The sequence below is a fragment of the Mustela nivalis genome, assembly GCF_964662115.1.
Source record: "Mustela nivalis genome assembly, chromosome: 7".
Lineage (NCBI taxonomy): Eukaryota > Metazoa > Chordata > Mammalia > Carnivora > Mustelidae > Mustela > Mustela nivalis.
The window spans coordinates 120666134-120689382 of record NC_139026.1 but is presented as its reverse complement, the minus strand read 5'-3'; the positions used below and the strand labels follow the sequence as shown (position 1 = coordinate 120689382).

Below are 23249 nucleotides of genomic sequence, written 5' to 3'. Positions count from 1 at the left end.
TATTTTAACTTCTGACTGCCCTGTTTCACCAAAGAAGGAGTTCGGTTCCAAGGGCCACTAAGGCCCAACGGGGGCGAAGGGACCGACCCCAGGGGCTGGCCTCCGACCTCCCCTGGGTAGCTGGGGTGAGATTGTCATATGCTCATTGCTGCTGGGTTAGCCACTCACCTGTGTTCCAACTAGGAAACTGAACGGAGGACTGAAATGTCAGCGAGACAGGGGTGGGAAAAAGATTCGCCTCCTCCTGAACGGATTTTCTCAATTCATGTGTTCTTTGCATGGCTATTTCCAATTCCACGTTCACATCTGACTCTTAGTAAGAGGTGGAGACTGGACTTCGCAGATTTCCTTCATTGTTTTTAGAAAGCTGCAGCTTTCGCTTCCTTAGCCTTGTGCATCCATCTCTTTCCTGCTTGGGAGGTGGGCCTGTTGAGTCCTGTTGAGTCCTGAGGGACACCAGGGGTCATCCACCATCCCCCCGCTTGGAATTTCTTATGGACCACCTCACTTAGTACTGAAGGCAGCCCTTACAGGGAGGCAATGCTGTCCCCATTTTATACTCTGATAACTGGGACTTGGAAGACTGTCAGAGTGTAACTCAGAGTGTAACTAAGAAATCACAGGAAAGCTTCAGTATGCTCCTCTTTTGGGGGAAGCTGGTCGTTCAAGGAGATGTCCCTAAAGGCTCCTTTTCTTTCTTCCTCTTTTCTAATGTCTGCAATGTCAAGTTTGAACCATAACTAGCACCACTCAGGCTACCCATTGGGTTTTTGCACTGGATTAGTAAAATCAACTGTTTCATAACTGCCTAAATGATTTGGGTTTAAATTGGCCCTGTTCGGGGTACTTCTTTTTATTTATTTATTTGACAGACAGAGATTACAAGCAGGCAGAGAGGCAGGCAGAGAGAGGGGGAGAAGCAGGCTCCCTGCTGAGCAGAGAGCCTAATGCAGGGCTTGATCCCAGGACCCTGGGATCATGACCTGAGCCAAAGGCAGAGGCTTAAACCCACTGAGTCACCCAGGCACCCCTGTTTGTGTACTTCTTATTCTAAGTCAAATAAATTGTGTGTTCTTTAGGGGTAAGACCCTTGAGACCCCTTTAGAAGTATACTAGGCTATTAGGAACCTTATCCACAGTTACCAAAGCAACTGTAGCTGTGCTTTGGGATTCAGGAAAAGATTTTTAAACAAGGCAACAAAGAAAGCCATCCTCTCATTGGGAACTGGTGGAGTGTGAGGGCTTAGGTGAACTCCCAGAATGGCAAAGAATGTGATCCTTGGCCCTCACCAGCCTAGCAGTCCACCCTGCAGAGGCCTGCTCTGGCCCCTGCATTCCCCCCCAATCCCCTGCTTCCCACCCCACCAGACTGCATCCATGCTCCCCCCACAGGGACTGGAGGCTCTTGCTCAAGATTTCAAGATTTCAGCCACCAGAGGGGCCCCCAGATTTACGTAAGAATTCGGGCCCCAGGAGTCTTCTCTGATCTTTGATGTGTCCTCATTTAAAAGACACAGGAGCTTACTCCAGCAGCAAACTAGCCAAGACCAAGACCTGATAGGAGTACTGATCTGTGCTGGTCTGTCCTATCTGAAATCTGTGGGGTGCCAGTGATTCAAAGGGGGAAGGAAAAAAAACCCATACTTAAGATTAGGGGCACATGGTTTGCCTGTCCCACATTTGACCCAGCCCCAATGGCAGGGAGCCTGCAAAACCCGTTCTAATCAGACTGGCCTCTTAGACGGGGCTGAACACAGGCCTGTCAGGCCAGCATTCCCTGCTGAGAAAGTGTGGGCCTTGGCGAGAGAGGCAGACATTTCCCCAGGCGGCCTTGGAAGCACACAGCGCCTGTGGCCCCCAGCCAGGCCTTGGGGTTAATAGGCTAACCCAGTGCCACTCACAGGGCTCCCCGCCTCAGACCAAGCAGATGCCCAGGCTGTCAGCATCACAGCCCTGTAAATAGCGCTCGGACTTGGCGGATGTGAAAAGCGCTGACAGTTGTTTGAATTGCATAGGCAGTAATTTATGTCGTGTGTGGGAGCAGACCTTTCGCTCCTTGGCCCCCACCAGCGGGTCATGGAATCACAGGAGAAGGGTTTGGAAAGGTCTCCTGCCCTTCCCGGCCTGCGGATCACCAAGTAGGAAAACCATAATGCATGTAAGTTTCAGCACGTGTTGTTCATTAAAGTTAGCCGTCATTGGCACTCAGTAAGCCAGGGCAGGGTCCCAGTACTGTGTGGCCTAAGTTAAAATACCAGTTGTTCCACGTGATTCTGCTGACCCTGTAGTCCTTGGAAGTGCCTGATGAGACCCTGCCAGCACATCCAGAAGCAAGATTTCAGGTTTGGGGCCTGAAATGAAGGCCATTACAGGGGAGAAAAAAGCCAACATTATAAGAAACCCAGAATACTATGCATTCTCTAAAACATTCAGACACAAATGGGTCTGGTCAGCTAACACACTAATGGAGACAGACAAGCCATGCTCTGGGAGGCAGGGCACCCCTCCCTGGGCACAGCATCTCCCTGCCCCTCCCCTCTAACTGCAACCCCCCCCACCACCACTACCTGACATGCAGTGTGACCTCAGTCAGTGAAATCCTTCATCTGTGTGGGCACTCATGCCTCATCTGTCGCCTCAGAATAATCTTCAGTTTCTTTGGAACCGGTAGAGCATGAGGTGGGCCATAAAGTGATTGTAGAGTCCACAGTTTGTTTTTTCTAAGTCAGGTTTACGTGCACTCAGGGCAGCCATTCAAGGAAACCGTATGGTTATTTGGGTTATGTTTTCATTGCTCCAGACACCCAGGAGCTTTGTTTCAAGAATGTCCTCAAAGACTGTAGCACAGGATTTCCCATAAGCTCAGCTCACGGGGATGAATTCGACTTTTTAGATTCTCTCAGCTCACTTGGGATCAAATCTGATTAAAAAGGTAGATGGTCAAGATGAAGAACTACTGTTTGTGTCAAAGGGGAAGTAAGAGACAGAAGCCGGCCCCAAGACCAGTTTGCAAGGAGAATATGGGGGGGAGATGAATGTCTCTCATGAGATGGCATGTTGGAAGTACTTCTTCATTCGGGTGTAAAAATACCGGCATACTCATTTTCTTAAAATCTCACTTGTAGATGCTTGGAAATACTCTGTGCAAGTACATAGATACTTTGAAAGCTCTATGCAAATACTAGTTGTTTTTTCATGATCTGATTTTATTTGGTTATTTTTCCTTATTAGCATAAAACTGATTCATTCAAAATAATTAGAGAAAAGAGAAATCATTGTGTAGTCTGATGAAAACACCTGAAGGCACTGAGCATTTATTTTCAAGTACATGAACTGGCCCTGGTAGCATGCAGAGTACTGTCAAACATCACAGGCTTTAGAATGCAGGGCTAAATGGCACCTTCAGCCAAATGGGGCCTGTCTTAGGATTTTGACTCTAATTGCCAACGTGGGTTATTTTCCTCTACCACCAAGCATGTCTCTGACCCCAGCTGGGAGTCCTGCAATTCAGCAAATTCTGACACTGTCTACTTGGAGATGGCTTCAGATGCCACAGGTTAAGGGCTCTGTTGCATAAGGATGCCCCCTTAACACACACTGTCATATCAGATGCTAGAGGAAGGTTCAGGTTGTCTCCTGGACTTTTGACCCTATAGGCTACAGATTAGAGATTCCAATGACCCCCTCTTTGGGTTTGATTTACTAGAGCATCCTTACTAGATCTCATCCTCCTTGTAGAAGGTTATAACACAGGAATAGCTGGATGGAAGAGATGCATAGGGTAAGGTATAAAGAAAGGGCACTGAGCTTCCAATCCTCTCTGAGCCCCATCCTTTTGGGTATCCATGGAGACCTCATTCCATAGGCATGGTTGATTGGATCATTGGCCATTGGTGACTGATTCAACCACCAGCCACTCTGCAGAAGTCAGGGAATAGGACTGTAAGTCCCACTCCTCTAATCACAAACCACATGATTGGTTCTCCTGGCAACCAGTCCCCATCCTTAAGGGCTTCCCTAAGGTCACCTGATTAATATAAAGACACCTCTGTCATTCTCATCACTTAGGAAATTTCAAGGGGTTTAGCAGCTCTAGACCCGGAAGGGTGATGAAATCCAAGAACAAATTTCTTATTGTAAATCACAATATCACAATAAGGTGGCATTGTATCAGATTTATAGAATGGTCGTGTGAGGTCTTATGTGCTCTAACATAGCGGAAAGGAAAGAAAGGAAAAGGAAGAGAAGGGAATAGGTCCAGAGCTTGAAACTCCTTCCCTTTTAGGGGACTCCTTCTCTTTGTGCTTACTTTCCATTCCTTGAATGAATAGACAAGGTATGATTATGTACAAATTTTTAGATGGAAGTAGATTCTTATTTAAGTACTGCAACATTTGTTTTTCTTATTTGCACAGGAAAACTTTCATTAGTGGAGTCAGGAAGATGAGTAGAAGGGACCTAAGAGACCATTGAGTCCAGTTCCCAGAATTACCAACAAGGAAAGGATGCCAGGCTACTGGGCCAGAGTTCACGGCCAGGCTAGAGCTGATGTGCTTTCAAGTATGCCATTTATGGACATGCACTAGGATGTTCAAAAGACCCCACCCAGCAGGCTCGGCAGAGAAGAACGGCGGGGGCCGTCTAATGCCTTTTCCCCCAATCTTTACATTATTTGAACAGCAGCTGAAATGAGTTTAGTGATCACTTTTTTTCCTTTCATCTTTCCTATGTCTGGCCAACTTCAGTGCCTGAGACAGCTTCATTCATCATAGGAGAGCAAGCTGAAGAAACCTTATGCTCATGGAAACAGCCTTTTCCCAGGCTGTAGCATCCAGGCAGCTTGGTACCAGGTCACATCAAATTGAGCTAAAGTAGGTTAGGTAAAAAACCCCAATTAATTATATTCTTTTTTTGTATGTGGCTTTCCCCAGGAGGAAAGTTGGAGTCATTTTAAAACATTTAAAACAGGTTTGTAGAGAATAGTTTCCATATTAAGATAGATTGGAGAGACCACGTACCTTTGGAGGAAAAGAACAGGGCTTAGAGTACAGAGAGATGAAAATCTTAAACATCTTCTTTTGCCTTTTCTTGAAAGATATGAAGTGATTATCAGTTCCTTATAGCTTTAAGTTTTCAAAGCCATTTCTGCTAAATTTTCTGCAAAGGAGTACTGTCCATCCAGCTGTAGCTGTTAAATGTTATTCCACAAAGTGACCAGAAGGGGTCACTAGAAAACATTTTTTCTCTGGGGATGGTTTACCTTCATCTTGTTCTCAGCCCAAGGGCAAGTTAAAAAACACAAAGGTAATTCCTCTGGTGGAATGCTGATACTAAGATTTGGGGGAAAGGACATCTTAGAAAAGGGGATGCTTGTATTAATTTTCCAGGCAGGACTTTTTTCAGAATAAATGAAACTCAAAAAGATTGAAAGTTGGTAGCTGTGGTCATGTTTTGGCCAAAGACTAACTTACCCAAACTATGCTTCTGTTACAAGGTAGAGTTTGGTGCTGAACCCCTTTTGGTTGGCTTATTTTCCCCCCAGGTTAGCACTGTTGAAGAAGAGTGGGGAAGAAGATTGGAAAAACAGACTCATCAGAAAGCAGGAGTATGGCAAGGCGTCTGTCACCAGCAGCCTGCACATACAAGAAACGGAACAGTCCCTCAAGAAGAAGGTAACGTTCTCTATGTTCAGAAAAAACATTCAAATAACATCACGCTTGGAAGTGTATCAGTTAGGCAAGCATGCCCTAACTAATGCCCACTCTGGGAAGCGCTGTCTTGCCTCGGGTACACACTACACATCTGCCTCACAGCAGCTGAAACTGATCAAAAGGTCAAGCCTTGAGATGCTATCAAAGTGTGAACAGCACTGTGTACATAGTGCGTGAAGCAAGCAAGCTCCTATATTTTGAAGTGTGTACTTTCACTTTGGTTTAAAACCTTCCAAAGCGAAGTCATTTTGGCATTACAGTGTTATTAAAATCTTTAGAGTAACAATCTTTAGTTGACCACAAGCCATTTATAAGATGCATTTACAATGCGGTCTTGAATGTCCTGTGCTAAGATTTAAAAACTGAAAAATACAAAACAAGGACATATGTGTGGTCAGTGAGTACTTACTTTCTTATTACTTATTATTGTGAGCGTGTTTTACAAGGAGCCAGGTGTGCCTCATGTTGAAAATGTATAGCAAAATTCGTTACAAATTAAAATCAGGTAATAAAAAATAAATAAAAACAAAAAAACAAGTAATGCTCTGTGATCGATACTGGCAAGTGTTTCGATACTGACAAGTTATTAAATTACTAATGTGATGATGACCAGCTTTGGACCAGTCAGTGCGCACTCTCAGAGCTGATGGTGAGTTTCCTGTCGCTTGGCCCTACGCTTGCAAATGCATGTCCTGGCTGGGGACAAGGCGGCCACCTGTCACGTGTCCACTGGCCAACTTCTAGGATCAAAAATCTTCAAACAGAAACAAACAAACAAAAAAACCCCAAAAAACCAACAGTTCCACCTGGATGAGCCCCTGTACCTCTTTTAGTTCTAAAACAACTTAACATCTATGGAAGAGAGGAACTGTGAATGTGACCAGTAGCCATTCAGAAACTTCCATGGAAGGGAGGTGCCCGTGTAGGATGCTAAGGCGGGAATTCTGGTGTTATTTGATATGGTCCTTGTGAGTCCTCTTAGGTTGAATTGAAACAACAATTTGAATTTTCTTGTTTGAGACATATAAGATATTAAAGATAGTGGCTGAAAACATAATTTCAGCCGCGAGAATTCTGGTGCTATTTGATATGGTCCTTGTGTGTTCTCTTAGGTTGAATTGAAACAACAATTGGTATTTTCATGTTTGAGACATATAAGATATTAAAGATAATGACTGAAAACATCATTTCAGCTATTTGTAAAGTTCTCTAATACAGCTGACTTAAAAGCATGTGGGCGAAATCTGGATTTCAAGAATGCGATCTTGAAGTGGAGAAAAAACAAAAACAAAAACCGGGCTCCCTCGATGTATCCCTGTTGCCCACACACTTTATTTAAAAGGGTCTTGAAATCATCGGTTCAACAATAACTTTAACACTCACTTCTTGTTGGTCATTTTGGAAGATGCAGAGAAGCCATAGGAGCTGACAGGCCCATATGGGGTTGGCGAAAATTCAGATACAGCTCTCATGCAGAAAGGTAGCTGGGCTCCTCGGGAACAGTGAATGGGATAGGCGCCCAACCCCTTAAAAGGTGAGGGGGGAATCATTTGAGCTGTGAGTAGAGGATGAGATCTGAACTTCGCCCCACTTAGGTTTTCAGCAGGCGGGGGTGCTGAGGTGGTGACTGTTGTTGCCCAGGGGGAGAGCACAGCCCATGGGAGCGCCGGGGCTCTAAGCATGCCTGGGACCCAAGTGTGCAGACTTGTCTCTGTGCTCTGGGACATTGCAGATGCCGCAGCCATCGTGAATGCACTCTGCCTCCTCCTCCTCTTCTTCCTCCTCCTCCTCAGTGACCTAGTTCGCCAGGGCCTGAGACAGTAAGCTCTTTGAAGTTAAAATAAGCCGATCTATTTTGGGCTTTTGTAACAGACATTGGGAAATCTCAGGTTCTGTTGAGGTCAAGTGGTTTTCACATGGCCCCTGATAAGCCCTCGGCTTCTTTTCATCCTAAGGGCTGGCAATATTTTTCGGTCACACCTTCGCTGGGCTCAGATGTGAGGTGCCTTAAACCTAATCTGTCTTCATACGGTCCCCCCACAGCCGAACGGTGCTCGAGAGACGCCTCTGCTCCTGGGTGTCTGAATGCTGCCCGGAGAAAGAAAGATATTCATGCCATGTGGTGCATGCAGATGGGATCTGACTGCCTGGGTTGGATCTAGATTTGCTGATGGAGAGCTCTGCTAAGGGGAGCAAGTTCTAGAACCTTCCATTTTTTCCACCCAGAGAAGAAGAGAGCTGGTTATACAGTCAGAGCTTCACTTCCAGCATAGTTTGTGAATTCATCAAAGGCACAGAACTGTGGTGGCCCGTCCGCCCTCCTCCCGCTTTTGTATGTTGTAAGCACAACCCTGTGAGCTGCAGCCTGGGGAAATGCAGAGGAGGCAGGAAATAGATGGGACTCCCTATAAATCATGCCTGTGGCCCCTATGAAAATCCTCGCTGTCCAGTAAAAATAAAATGTGAGCAGCACAAGTAATTTTAGATTGTCTAGTGGCCGCATTAGAAACCAATGAACGATGCCTTGAAAAATCTATAAGGGTCTTGTTTCTGTCAGAGAGTTGGTCCCCAGACAAAACAAATTCCTGATGCTCTAGCCGGCATCCCGTTCTGGATCCTTCCTGGGAAGAAAATCTCTCTTGGCCCATGAATAGATTTGGGGAACTAAGAGCTTCCCATTCCCTATAAAAAGACTGGTTGTATTTCAGAGAACACCTCACTTAACAGCAGTTCCCTGCTTTCCAGATTTATTCTGACCCCCCCCCCCCCGCATTGGAGCTTCAGAGCACAAATCATTTGTTTACTGGACTCCCTCCTTTCCTGTAATCACCATTCTGGGTTCTTCCTCTCTCCTCTCTCTCTCTCCCTTTCTCTCCCGTTGCTGCTCTTCTTTTCTTCTCTCTTCTTTCTCCTGTTCTTGGCTTAGTCCAGGGCAGGGCTAACCTGACTTAAGCATGTCTGCTTTTATAGCAAGTATAATTAGTTCTGAAGATGGGAAAGCCATGTGGTTTGTGGATTTGGCCAGGTCCACACTGTCCGGAATGTGTGCACTTGAGTGTTATCCGTAGACCGGTCCCTCCAGGCTAACTTGTTCCATCCAAAGAGCGAGAAAAATGGAACAAAGTTTTCACAGCGGGAGTCTCTCCATTACCACTCAATTGCATTTATTTATTTATTTATTTATTTATTTATTTATTTTTAACCAAGTGATTATTTTAAATTTCCACCTCATTTTGGCATGTTTGACATCAAGGTATGTCATGACTCCCTTACAGTTTAAGATAATCATCCAGTATATCAGACTTTTTTCCAGGAAATAAAATCCCTTTATAGAATGTGCCATTACAAGTTCTGTGTCTGAGTCACAGATGTGGAGTTAATATCCAGCTGTGCTCAGTAGTATCAGGTCAGTGAATCAAGCTAAGATCTGTGATGTCCCGAAGCATGTTCTTGAAAATTGAACGAAGGTAGATCTGCCACATTCATGGTCTAATTGTCTGCTGACATTGAAATTCCAAATTACAGTTCAGGAGAAAGAAGTCGCCTCAAAGAGCTAAGGGAGGAGGGAGAGAAAGGCGGAGCGATTATCATCTCACTGATGGGATAGGAGTTTCCCTGGTGTTTGTGTCACCGACTGTGTGAGCATGTTTGTGCATGCGTCCAAGTGAGCCCAGGCACCAATTCCTTGAGAGTGCTTGTGACACCCTAACCCTACCCTACTCTTTCAGCACTCTGCAATGTTTCCTGTTTGTTTTAACCTGTAGGAAGAAGGAGGATTTGCAGATGATAGTGCCATTTCTAATCTGCTTTGGGTAAGCCTGACTCTAATGTAGGTGTCCTCTAGATTCTAGCCACAATTCGACCTCGCCATGTATAATTTTCATCACTGGTGTTTCCTTTTTAAGCTCTCGCTGTTTGGTTTCTTGCTCCCAGGGAAGATGCCACCTCTATCCAGAGAAGACAGCTATCCTATTTAATTTTTTTTTAATTGTATAATGACAAACCTTAAAGACTTTAAGAGATTTTATGGTAAACGCTGAACCTGTCGATGAACTTTGGGGTTCCCCTCTCTGTAACTGAATATGGTAGAGACTGCAGTAATCTTGTCATTAACTCACGTAATTACTGCACAGAACTGACTCGATTGTATTTACTGTGCTGGTATGGGTTTCTGTTAGCCCTCTAAGAAAACAAACAAATAGAAGGGACTGTCTTGAAAAGAGAACTGAAATTGCAATGAGTAAATTAACATCCTGGTTGAGATACTTCGTTTTTGTCTCTACTCCTCCCCTCCCAGCTCTGATAAACCTTCTCTTTTCACCTCTAATCCTCTTGCTTTGCTCTATAGGAACCTGTATATGCTTCTACTTATTCTCCTACTATACCTGCTGCCCATAAACACCTGTCTTTTGTATCTGTTAATCAGGTGAGGAAAAGCCTATGCATTTTAAGCCTCATTGCAATTTCTGAGCAGTAGGGAAGAGCTTGTTTCATTTGGGGATGGAACTTCTTCGCTGCATTTCAGTGTGTGTGTGTGTGTGTGAGTCAGTGAGAGAGAGAGAGAGAGAGAGATCAGTTCTTGTATAATTAGAGTTAGTCACACACATCACATCCATGGGTCAGACTTTTAGGCAGACTTGATGGCATTCTTTGACCTTGGAATTGTGAAACCGGTTTAAGAGAAGAATTTCCCCTTTTAATGTCCAAGGTAAGTCAGAAGCCCAAGGACTGTGCCGAAGCTTTCTGCTCCCAGTTGGGAACAGTGCTATCTTGCTAGGCCTGATAAAGGAAGACACGGAGTTGCGGTGGAAGTAGGTGGGTGTGGATGGGCCAGAGGGGAAGGTAGAGCAGGGAAGAGGCTGGGCTGACAGGACCTCCTCGCAGTAATTTACTGAGATGAGAGCCCACAGCCCTCTTGCTCCATCTCCACTGTACCTCCTTTGAAACCCACCCCAGAAAGGAGATCTGACTTGGGTGGAATCTTTCTGTTCGTGCAAAACACACTATCACTTTTAAAGCCCAGAGTACCAGAGATTGTTTTTCATTCCCTTTGTAATGTCCCTGGGGTCAGAGTGTCTGGGAGAAGTGCCTGCATCCACACTGTCATGAATCCCAGATTCTATCCTCCCTCCGTCTTAAGGACCTTAACCTAGTCATTTCCCTCGGAGGGCCTTTGTCTTCTCATCAGAAGTGGGTTTTCTTTTTTTTTTTTTTTAGATTTTATTTATTTATGAGAGAAAGATCACAAGTAGGCAGAGAGGGAGGCAGAGGGAGAAGCAGAATTCCCACTGAGCAGAGAGCCTGATGTGGGGCTCGATCCCAGGATCATGACCCAAGCCGAAGGCAGAGGCTTAGGTGACTGAGCCACCCAGGTGCCCCAGAACTGGGTCTTTCTTACCTCTAAGGTGTGTTCTAACTAAAAATTTCATGATTATAGTGTTCTGTTAGGACGAGTGGTGACAAAATAGGTCTTTGACAAAGAGGCAGTGAGACCTTATATCAGATATGAAATTGACAGAGTGCTGTCCCAGCGAGGTATCTGCTGGGCCCTCCTGCTTCATCTTTTATCTTCGCAGTGGAAATCCCCCTAAGGCAGCCTCTTCCTCACTCCTGGGTTCCTCTGAAGTTAAGAATGCTGGTCTGTGAGATCCCAGCCCCACACAGACAGGATGTCCACCCCCAAAAAACAGGATGAAATCTGGAGCAAACCTGCTGTTCTATGATTGGGACAAGGGAGAGGGGTTGTTTCTTTTAAATAAGTCATATTAAGCTGGAAAAGAAAAGATACATTATTGAACTCTTTAAATACAAATTATATTTATTATATTTAGACACATATACACACTTTTTAAAATCAACTTTATTTTTTTAAACATTTTTATTTATTTATTTGACCGAGAGAGATCACAAGTAGGCAGAGAGACCGGCGGGGAGAGAGGGGAAGCAGGCTCCCTGCTGAGCAGAGAGCCTGATGTGGGACTTGATCCCAGGACCCTGAGATCATGACCTGAGCTGAAGGCAGAGGCTTTAACCTACTGAATCACCCACACGCCCCTAAATCACCTTTATTTTTTAAAGTAGTTTTAGGTTCACAGCAAACATGAGCCAAAAGTATAGAGATTTCCCATATACCTTCTGTGCCCCTGTCGGCACATACACGCACGCGCGTGCGTGCACACACACACACAGAGCTTTCCCCACCATCAAGTTCCCACACCAGAGTGGTGCATTTATTAAATATGTTGAACCTGCACTGACACATCATTAGAGCCCAATGTCCATAGTTCACACTTGGGCTCCTTCCCGGTGCATGTTCTCTGGATTTTGACAAACATATGATAATACTTGTCCATCATTATAGTATCATATAGACTAGTTTCACTGCCCTAAAAACCCCCTGCCCTCCATCTATTTATACCTCCCTCCCTCAAATCCTTGGCAATCTTTTTTTCTTAATTTAATTTTATTTTTTCAGTGTTCCAAGATTCATTTTTTATGCACCATGCCCAGTGCTTCATGCAATACATGCCCTCCTTAATACCCAACACCAGGCTCACCCAACCCCCCACCATCTCCCCTCCAAAACCCTCAGTTTGTTCCTCAGAGTCCACAGTCTCTCATGGTTCATCTCCCCCTCTGATTTCTCCCAAATCGCTTCTCCTCTCCTTCTCCCAATGTCCTCTGTGTAATTCCTTATGCTCCACAAGTAAGTGAAACCCTATGATAATTGACTCTCTCTGCTTGACTTATTTCACTCAGCATAATCTCTTCCAGTCCCATCCAAGTTGATAAAAAAGTTGGGTATTTGGGAGGGGTAATTATGAGGGAGGCATAATTATTTTTTCCAGAAAGTTGTAGAGTTGGGATCACGCAGCATGTAGCCTTTTCAGATCAGCTTCTTTCACTGTGTCCTGTGCCGTTAAGGTTCCTCCATGCCTTTTCACGGCTTGATAGCGTCTTTCTTTTTAGTGCTGAATAATATTCTCTTTCTGGTTATATCAGTTTGTTTGTGTGTGTGCATTTGTTTTAAAAATATGGAACACTTGGAGCACCGGGGTGGCTCAGTGGGTTAAAGCCTCTGCATTTGGCTCAGGTCATGATCCCAGGGTGCTGGGATAGAGCCCCGCATTGGGCTCTCTGCTCAGCAGGGAGCCTGCTTCCTCTTCTGTCTCTGCCTGCTTCCTCTTCTCTCTCTCTGCCTGCTTTTCTGCCTACTTGTGATCTCTGTCTGTCAAATAAATAAATAGGATCTTTAAAAAAAATATATTGAACACTCCATGAATATGCATGTCATTCTCGTGCAAGGGGCCATGCTGATCTTCTCTCATTCCAATTAGTTGATTTATCCATTTGCTTACTGAAGGGCATCTCAGTTGCTTCCAAGTTTTAGCAGTTATACCTAAAGTTGCTATAATACCCACATGCAGGTTTTTGTGTAAACATTTTCAACTCATTTGGCGATCAAGCAGCACAGTTCTGGACCACATGGTAAGGGTATGTTTAATTTTGTAAGAAACTGCCAAACTGTCTTGCGAAGTGGCTGCACCAAAAGTTTGCGTTCCCACCAGCAAAAAATAAGACTGCCTGTTGTTGAACAGCCTCACCAGCATTTGGTGTTGTCAGTGTTCTGGATTTTGGCTATTTTAATGGGTGTATAGTGATAATCTCATTGTTGTCAGAATTTGCAATTCTCTAATGACATACAATGTGGACCACCTGTTCATGTGCTTGTAATTAAATATAAATAAAATTATTTTATTAAATAAAAATCTTTGGTAAGATGTCCATTCAGATCTTAGCCCATTTTTCAATTGGTTGTTTATTTTCTTATTGTTGAGTTTTAAGAGTTCTTTATATATTTTGGATAGCATTTCTCTCTCAGATGTGTCTTTGGCAAATATTTTCTCTCAGTCTGGGGCTTGTCTTCTCATTCTCTTGACAGTGCTTTCACAGAGCAAAGGCTTTTTTTATTTCAATGAATTTCAGTTTATTGGTTCTTTCTCTCATTAGTGTTGTATCTAAAAAGTTATTGCATTCAAGGTAATCTAGATTTTTATGCCATGCTATCTTCTATAAATTTTAGTTTGGCATTTTACATTTAGACTTATGATCCATCTTGAGTTAATTTTTAGGGGAAGGTGTAAATTCTGTGTCTAGATTCTTTTTTTTTTTTTTTTTTTTTTTTTTTTTTTTTTTTTCCCTTGGCAAGTGGGTATCTAGTTGTTCCAGCACCATTTGTTGAAAAGACTTTCTGATGTTCACTGTATTGCCCTGGACCTTTCAAAGTTAGTTTATTTGTATGAGTGTATTTCTGGGCTCTCTGTTTTGTTCTATTGATCTATTGATCTGTTTTTTTTGTTTGTTTGTTTGTTTGTTTGTTTCCCCAGTAGTACCATAATAATATAATAATCACTGTCTTGATTATTATAGCTCTGTGGTAAGTCTTAAAGTAGGGTAGTGCCAGTCCTCCAATTTCATTCTTCTCCTTCAATATTATATTGGCTATTCTGGGTCTTTCCCCCTCTCCATATAAACTTTAGAATTAGTTCATCAATATCTGCAAAGTAGCTTGCTGAGATTTTGGTTGAAATTGCATCAGATCTGTAGATAGAGTTGGAAAGAACTGGCATCTTGACAATGGTATAGTTTCCAATCCATGAACATGGACTACTTCTCCATACATATTTAAGTTTAAAGAAAAATACCACTCACCAGAAGTAATTTATATTTAATTGCTTCAAAATTAAAATAGCCCTAAAATTCTGTATTTTTATATCGTGACAGCTTTCCCAGATAAACATTTTATGTACCAGCCTTTGTAGTTGGAGTTCATCAGTGTCTCAGAGACTCCTTACCTCCTGCGGTCCTGGTATCTGTGTTCACTTATGCAGAGGCTCAGAAAAGAAAACAGAGCATTACAACAGCACACACATTCTTTCTAAATGGCCCATTTGTCTCTTTGTTGGGCTTTAACACACATTTCCTTCTTCCTCACATGCCTCACAACTGCACCAGAAGAATATTTCCCTGTATTCTCCTCCCTTTATCTTAGCTGCTGGTAGATGGTAGCAAGACCATGGTTAGTTTGAGGCTTAAGCCTAGTTAAGATCTTTCTCCATGTTTTGTTCAGGCCATCAAAGGCTGCGTGTACTGATGAGGGACTAAAATCACTGGCAGGGTCAGGGGGAGCTGGTGCAAAGCCACAATTCTTTAACAGTACATAGAATTCTTACACACAAAAAAGCTAACAGTACTGATTTGTCACTTTATTTTTACTACTTAATCTGTGCTCTTATAATTTCTTTAGCCTAACTAGATGTGCATAAGATAAAAATTTAAAAGCCAGATCACAGTATTTTCTATTCATGAAGCCCTCCAGTTTAAATTTGTACTAATCCTAGTAGAACATGTTAGATTTGCTCTCTCTTCTTGTATCACCTCTCTGTGTCAACAACATGTGGGAAGATTTACGTTGTGTATTCCCGGTAGGTGTACAGAGGCAAATGCATCTGTAACAAGGCAGTAAGCTGAAAACATTCTTGCAGATTGACCCTTTGCCTAATTTCAAACTGTGTTCTATTAATTCTCTGTCTGTCCCTAAGACCTGCCTTCTTCCCCAGCTACTTTACTTGTTTCACTGGCTTCTACACACTCACACACACACACACACACACACACACACACACACAGGTGCATGCACACACATATATGGTTATTCTCTCCCCTCGCTGTTTCCATCTCTCTGCCACATTCATGGGATCTGCATTTGAAAGAATGGAGGACAGACTGGGTAGGGCTTCCATTCACATTCTGCCCTAACTCTCTTACTATTCCAGTCAATCCTAAACCATCACCAGCTAAATCTAGACGAGCCTGGAAAATGGCACAATACTTACTATAATGTATACCATGTCCTTCTCTAAACAAGGAAAGAACAACTTAGAAAGGAAAAACAAGACAATAATGAAATTTAAATATGTATCTTGTGAGAAATTGTATTAATCGTCTCTGTGGATTGAAAGCTGTATATTTCTTACCCACATTATAGATCCATCTGAAGTCAGCAATTAAGGGCCCTAAGCCAACTTCACTAAGTAGCCATGTTAAGAAAGAGAGGCAAAAAGTTTTATGTTCAATAGTATCATTGAGAGAGGAGTTAAAAAAAAAAAAAAAAAAACACTCCTTGACAAAGATCTGGCAAACTACTGGAAGCTTTAAAGCCTCTAACAGCTGTATCATTCCTGGGCTGGTAGCTTCCATGTTCTTGTAGGAGCTCCAGGGATATCTGATTGCTTTAGGAAATGGAGTTGTGGACTCGGGGATGCCATTTTTTTGAGTCATGAACCACACCCCACCGCCACACCCGGGACTTTGGATACATGTTCCCAAGTTCAGCAGAATGATGATGTCTGGCTCTTCGGAGGAGCAAACTTTCTTGGCACTTCATATGTTTTTTCAGAATATTTTAAGCCAAGTGCTACATTGATTTGATTAAAATTCCCTCCTGAAACTTCATTTTCAAAGAAAACGTATTATCCTTTTTGAATTTTGATGAGGTCTTCCTGGCAAGTCAACCTCGGAGTTTATTTAATAAGGGTATTGGATTCGGAGAGTTACTTGGAATGAGGGTCATCTCACCAGCCATATGTGGAAAAGTGCAGGGAAAGGGTTTTTAACCTTGGGATAATATTGTATTTTGATAAAATTTAAGACTTACAAAAAAGGCGCCGTGATAGGGCTCTCTCATATCGCCTTTACCAGAGCCACCAACTGTTGGCATTTGCTTGCCACCCGTGCCCCATCTCATCTCTTCCCTCCACCCGTCCCCTCCTGTCTCATGTACACATACATGATCTACAAAATTGGGGCTCCCTAATAGAACGCTATAGACTGAGTGGCTTATAAACCATAGAAATTGCTTTCTCACGGTTCTGGAAGCCGGAAATTCGAGATGAGGGTGCCAGTGTGTTCCCTGTCTGCTGAGAGCCCACTTGCTGTTTGTAGAGGACCATCTCCTCGCTGCAGCCTCACATGGTGACCCTCCTCCCACGGTAGGACGGGCACAGGGGCTCTCTGAGGTGTCCTTTATAAGGGTGTCAGTCCTCTTCAGGAGGGTTCCACCTTCCTGACTGAACGCCTCCCAAAGGCCTCACCTCCTAAGACATCACCCTGGGGATGAAGTTTCAGCATAGGAAATCTGGGGCACACAAATGTTCGGTCTCATCACAATACAGTGATGGAGATGAGGAAATGTAACCTTGATGCAGTGTTCAATCCACAGCCCATTTCCAGCTGTGCCCGTTCCCCTCCAGCCATGCCCCTTCTAGCCCCCGCTCTCTCTTCAGGAAAAGGGCTTTTACTTAAATTAATTTCATCATCAAAGATCTCAAAGTCCATTTTGGCTGTGATTGCTCTGTAGAAGAACTCTGTAGAGGATTCATGAACTAGATGAGGGAGAAGTCCTTGTTCATGGTCAAACCTGAACGTGGCCGTTGCAGATACGGTTTTATGCACTTCTCTCTTGGAAACGAGGGAAGGACCCCGCTCCTGTATTACCCTCCATCGTGGATGAACCTTGCTGATCTCTGCTTTCTTGCTGAATGAATCTAGAGGTTGTTTGTTTGTTTGTTTGCTTTTCCTGTTGGTCAGTTAAGGGAAGTATCCTCAAGGCTCTCCTGGTTTTCTGACTTCAGTCCGTGGAAGGTCTATGATCACCTTGACCTTGTTGCTTTTTATCCAAGGAAAAACTAACAAGAGAATAAGAGCTGGGGAACCTGCCAAAAGAGGTTAAGGCAAGGTCATCCATAGTTTGAAAGCAAAGCCCCAGCAGGAACAGTGCACCTCAGGTCTTAGAAGGGGCTGAGGTTCGAGCCGAAGCACATAGCCAGGAGGCCACACCAGCGTTGGAGCCCCTGTCACAGGAGCAACCTAGACAGTGGACCACGGAGCGAGCGAGGGAAGCTCGTGCTCCGGAGGGAGGCTTTTTCCTCTCTTCCTTCCCCCACATTCGCTCCCACAGCTCCTGCCCCTGCATCTCTCCCTGTCCTGTGCTCCCTGCCACTTGGCAAATCTTAAATTTTACCAAAACAAAAAAATGGCCCCCAAATTAAAAAGCCCTTCTCTTTCATTTCCTCCTCATGATCTGTGCCTACTTTGACCCTAATTCCAAGTAACTCTGAGAGGGGTCAGTAGTGAGAGGAGAGACAGCATGGAGGCCGAGGGAAAGCAAACTGTCCTATCAGCATTGAGGACCGCCCGCCCTGGTGTCGCCCACCACCGTTATCCACACTCTGTCCCTGGCACGCTCCTTCCCCTCTGCCACCTCTTCTTCTTCTTCTTTGTCTTTTTTTTTTTCCCCCAGTTTTTAAAATTAACATATAATGTATTATTAACTCCAGGGGTACAGGTCTGTGAATGACCAGGTTTACACACTTCACAGCACTTACCATAGCACATACCTTTCCAGTGTCCATCACCCAGCCACACTATCCCTCCCTCCAGCAATCCTTAGTTTGTTTTGTGAGATTGAGAGTCTCTTATGGTTTGTCTCCCTTCCGATCCCATCTTGTTTCATTTATTCTTTTCCTACCCTCCAAACCCCTCATGTTGCCTCTCAACTTCCTCATATCAGAGGGATCATATTATAGTTGTCTTTCTCTGATTGACTTATTTCGCTAAGCATGATACCCTCTAGTTCCATCCACATCGTCGCAAATGGCAAGATTTCATTTCTTTTGATGGCTGCATAGTATTCCAGTGTGTGTGTGTGTGTGTGTGTGTGTGTGTGTGTGTGTGTATGCGCCACATCTTTATCCATGCATCTGTTGATGGACATCTAGGTTCTTTCCGTAGTTTTCTGCCACCTCTTCTTGTTCCTCCTCCTCTCACCTCAGCCCAGTCCTGTCCTCTTTCCTCTCCTCTCCCGGCCTCCCTCAGTTCCCTACGCCTTTTTCTCTCAGGCCAAATGAGTTCACCAAGGCCTTAGAAACTGAAGAAGCAGGTATCTCCAGAACCCCAATTAGAAGCTTTTGAAAGTAGTTTTTAGGTGGAAATGTTGGTCTGAATGTAGGTTATGTCCATAGCACCATTCATCCTCCGTCATCAGACACATTGGGACCCAGAAGTCCCTTTTAGGGGCTGACCTGCTTCCCTGACTGCCCATCTACCAGAGTTGTCTAGGAAACCTGCTGAGTTCCAGAAAACCTTCTTGTAGCACACCTGATTCCTACTCAGCTTTCTCTCTTTTATACTTGACTGTGATCCTTGTGAACTGAAGTGGGTAAGATTTTTCTGGATTGACCATGTCTTTTGTGAGAACAGATGGATGAAATTTCCTAATCAATGGAGTTTAGCTAACTCGGTACAGTCGAGCAACTTTTAAATTGATGGCCTGGAAGAGAGTCTCTATTTTTGTTTATTTTTACAGGATGTCATTTGGGTAGTCCAGTAGTCCAAACGAATAAGTGGGGAAAAAAAAATCAAAGTTTTAACCTAAAGTTTCAGTGTTGCTCTTGGTGATCTCTCACCCAAGCTGGGAGTAAGGGTGCCCCAACTACTTCCGCTAGAACAGTTACAGACATTTTTTGGGCAGTGTAGCCCTCCTGTTTGTTTGCCTGCTCTTTAGCTCACAATATGCTACATGCTGAAATTCACAGCTCTGTCATTTCCCTGTCCTCTTTTCTCCCTGGCATGCTTTGTAAACAGCGGGTCACAGAAAGTCGAGAGAGCCAGATGACTATCGAAGAGAGGAAGCATCTCATCTCTGTGAGAGAAGAAGCCTGGAAGACGAAAGGCAAAGGGGCGGCCAACGACTCCACCCAGTTTACAGTGGCTGGCAGGATGGTGAAGAAAGGTCAGAGTCTGTGTGTGTGTGTGTGTGTATGTGCGTGTGCATGTGTGCATGCCGGGGGGTGGGGGGACACACACACAGATTCAGTTGCCCACGGAAGGGAGGATGGCCTGTGATAACCCAATTTAAAAAATCAAGCCATGGTCTCTTTTAGTTTTTACTCTTACTGAAGTTGTACAGATTTGGGGGGGCATAGATTGGGGAGCTCTTCCTACTGAAAACCCTTTCTTCCTAAATGGCATCATCTTCATGTAAGAAGTATAATTCAATTAGTCACATTTCAGAATTTAGCCAGTTGGCGCCTTTTTTTTTTTTTTTTTTAAGATTTTATTTATTTGAGAGTGAGAGAATGAGAGAGCACATGAGAAGGGGGAAGGTCAGAGGGAGAAATAGGCTCCCCACTGAGCAGAGAGCCTGAGGAGGAACTTGATCCCAGGACTCCAGGATCACGACCTGAGCCGAAAGCAGTCGCTTAACCAACTGAGCCACCCAGAGTTTAGCCATTTGGAAGTTGAGCACAGGTTTCAAAAGCAATGGCAAATCTTCTAAAAAATCTTAGTCCTTTCCCATAATTGCTTTAAAATTATTTTCATTTTCTTGCCACCTGGCAGTCAGTTGACCCAAATAAGCCTTGGTCAGTGAAGAGGGAGTTTGCATCTTCTCTTTTTAGAGGAGTTCCTAGGTCCCTTTCCATCGAACTAGAGTTTGTTGGCTTACAAAACCCTATTTCTGGAGAGGTTTTAATAGATCTTTAAAAGACGTATGCCATCCTGAGGAAGTAGGATTCCCTGCAGACAGTCACTTCTTTGCTGCTGAGCTCTTAAAACTGATTTGAAGTCGGTATTGGAAGATTTATGAAATTGACCAATGCCTCACACGGTCAGTGAAGTCACTTTTTACCTCACGTGATCAGTAAAGCTTTGAGCCTCCATATCCTGTGGGAAATGCCTAAAATCTGGGGTCCGTTCATCACCTATATGCCTAAACTTTCATTTCCTCAGGTATTGTTTGAAAACAAATTTCCTGACTTCGTGATATAAGTGCTCACACGCACTTAGAGTTAATGTATGTTGTCATCAACTTTCTTAGTTCATGCTTCTCTTCCCTGGAAAACTTCCAGGATCCTCACTTATAAATAGTGCCTAACTCATTGTAGGCACATAATAAATATTTGCAGAAGGAAGGGCGGGGAAGCCCTGAATTGTGATTAACTCAAATCTTGGTGTAGGAAAACAGAAGGTAATTTGCTCCCACTGAATGAGGTGGTAACTGCGTATTTTCTTCCTCAGATCAGAGACCTGTGTACACATGTTAAACAACTTTGGCCCGAGCCCTGTTCCTGTGTTAACAAAAGCAGACCCTGAGGCCCATGATGGTTAAGAACTCAAGCTGGGAACTTGAACCAGAGTTCCCATCTTCCAACTTTTAGCCTGGACTTTTATCCCAATAACTTTGGACTTTGGTTTCTTTCTTCTTCTTCTGTCCTAAAAATTACCATTTATTTGTAACCAGGCCCTTATTACCAAATACACTGTCCTTGTCCACAGGGATGTCAGAGGAAGTAGATTTGGAGAACAAGGTCAGAGACGTTTGTATCCCTTAGTGCAGGAGTTTGCTTTCACATTTCTTGAACAAATCCAGGGTCTTTATTTAACAGGTGCTATATGGCTGGCTCAGGAAATAAATGTCTTATACTTTTCATGTAAGGAAAAAAACTGTATCCTGTTTTTCTAATATTTTTACCTTCTGCTGTTACATGTTTCACTGGAATCATCAGCTCTTTCTGATTTGCAGTAATATCCTCACTGCAGGATAACAGTCCCTACGCCACAGCCACAGAGACTTCTCAGCTCAGCGTGTTGCTACATATTAACCCTGATTTTCCTTCCCTTCTCTTACTTCATTAAGATGTTTTGATGTTCCTAGACTATACCTAAGGATTAGTGCTCTAGTTCTTGTGGCATTTGACAATTCTCCTGAAAGTTCTCAAAATATGCCTTTGAATAAGAGAGCTGGGAAGATGTCTCTGAAGAGAGTAGGTGGCTGGTTATTGCAGGTAGAATTCTCTGAGAAGGGGTGCGGGGAGTGCTTTGTTTAACAGTGTTGAGTTAGGGAGAAACCTTTGCCAGTAGTTGGGAAAGGGAACGTCCCACCTCTGGGAGCTCTTGTACATGCTGCTGGCTGAATGGGCAGCAGGGGGCGGCCCTACAGTCCGGAGGGCCAAGTTCTCTGCGCTTCAGAGCTTGGAAACTCTTCTGTTGTCTCCCTTGCATCCTTTTAGTAGGTGATGGTTTACGGCACCTGTACAGGCTGTGTTACCAAATTTTACTTTATTATCTTTCAAGAAAGTTGGCTTTCTTACATAAACCTTTTTCAGGCTTGGTCATTGAAACAAATGTTTGGATTTTTTATGGACATCATCAAGCAAATGTATGTACCTATTAAGAAGTACTTCTAGAATATCACCTAAAACTGAAGTTTTAAGCCACATTTCTGTATTTTTTCTTTAAAAGTTTTATGTTATTATACATCCCTCTCCAGCGAACAGGAGGAGAGCAATTCATTCATTTATTTTTCCTAGTCAGCTATAGTGAGTTACATATTCCTCAAATGCTGTTCTTTGAGGGATGCTTAAAGGGACAGTGTCATCTAATGATTTCACATTTATTACAAATGAATACAAAGAACATTAACATCTCATTTTGTTCTTTGTAAATGCACTAATTACTTTCCTTTGCAATCCCTTTACTTAGGTGAGGAAAAAGGTACTCATCTTTGTCCTTATTAAGGTTTCTTGTTCCAACCAGAAACCCTCTCTATGCTGAATGCCTTTCTTTCATATGTCCCTAACACTTACACTTTTAAAAAAAAAATTCCCCGCTCTGCTTTTTTTTTTTTTTTAAATATTTTATTTATTAGAGAGAGACAGGCAGAGAGAGTATGCAAGCAGGGGTAGCAACAGGCAGAGGGAGAAGCAGGCTCCTTACTGAGCAAGGAACCTGACTCGGGATTTGATTCCAATACCCTGGGATCATGACCTGAGCCGAAAGGTAGACTCTTAACCCACTGCACTGCCCAGGCATATCCCCCACCCCCACCTCTGCTCCTTGATAAATGTATGTGAAAGCATTTAGCTAGTTCCCAGCCACACCCGAGATAGAAATGACCCTTCAGCGGTCATAAATCAATTTAAATGTATCCTCTTCTGTGTCCTTCTTCTAAAAGGTTTGTATTCCTTAGGTTATTGTTCAGTAAAATCACTCTCTGACTGATGCCCCCAAAGGCCAAACTGCCCTACCTTGGGTCATCCTGCAGGAAGACCCCAGTGCCAGGGGCCGCTTGGCAGCTGGTATGACACGGCCCATTCTCCGCTGCCTCTGGAGGATGTGGTGCAAATATACTTTCTCTTGAACTACCTCCACCACCTAAAGGGCCTTCAGGACTCACAACTCCTTGTGTTTTAGTATATTCTGATGCCTTATGTACTCTTCTATTCCACTTACGTGTTCCAGGCACGTTTTCTCACCTGTCTTCATTGTTCCTTTTGGAGTGGCAGCTTCTCAGCTACTGTAGGGCTTAGAAACTCTAAAACTCTGTTCATATCTGCAGCTGTCCTACGTAGCAATGATACCTGCTGAATGTACATACGTGTGCACATGTGTGCCTGTGTGTGAGGTCTGTAAGTTGTA

General features: G+C 43.7%; 1 protein-coding gene across 17 annotated transcripts in view; it reads left to right on the top strand.

Moving 5' to 3' along the window:
* Window positions 1-23249, top strand: part of SVIL (supervillin) — a 205448-nt gene that overhangs the window by 149942 nt on the left and 32257 nt on the right. For 10 of the 17 annotated variants that reach the window (XM_082740814.1, XM_082740809.1, XM_082740816.1 and 7 more), the window contains 2 exons: window positions 5543-5672; window positions 19416-19563. In XM_082740814.1, the coding sequence (XP_082596940.1) occupies window positions 5543-5672; window positions 19416-19563 (278 nt within the window). Of the gene's footprint in view, window positions 1-5542; window positions 5673-9475; window positions 9524-19415; window positions 19564-23249 lie in introns of all 17 variants that reach the window. The other 7 variants (XM_082740813.1, XM_082740818.1, XM_082740821.1 and 4 more) reach the window with 1 other exon arrangement.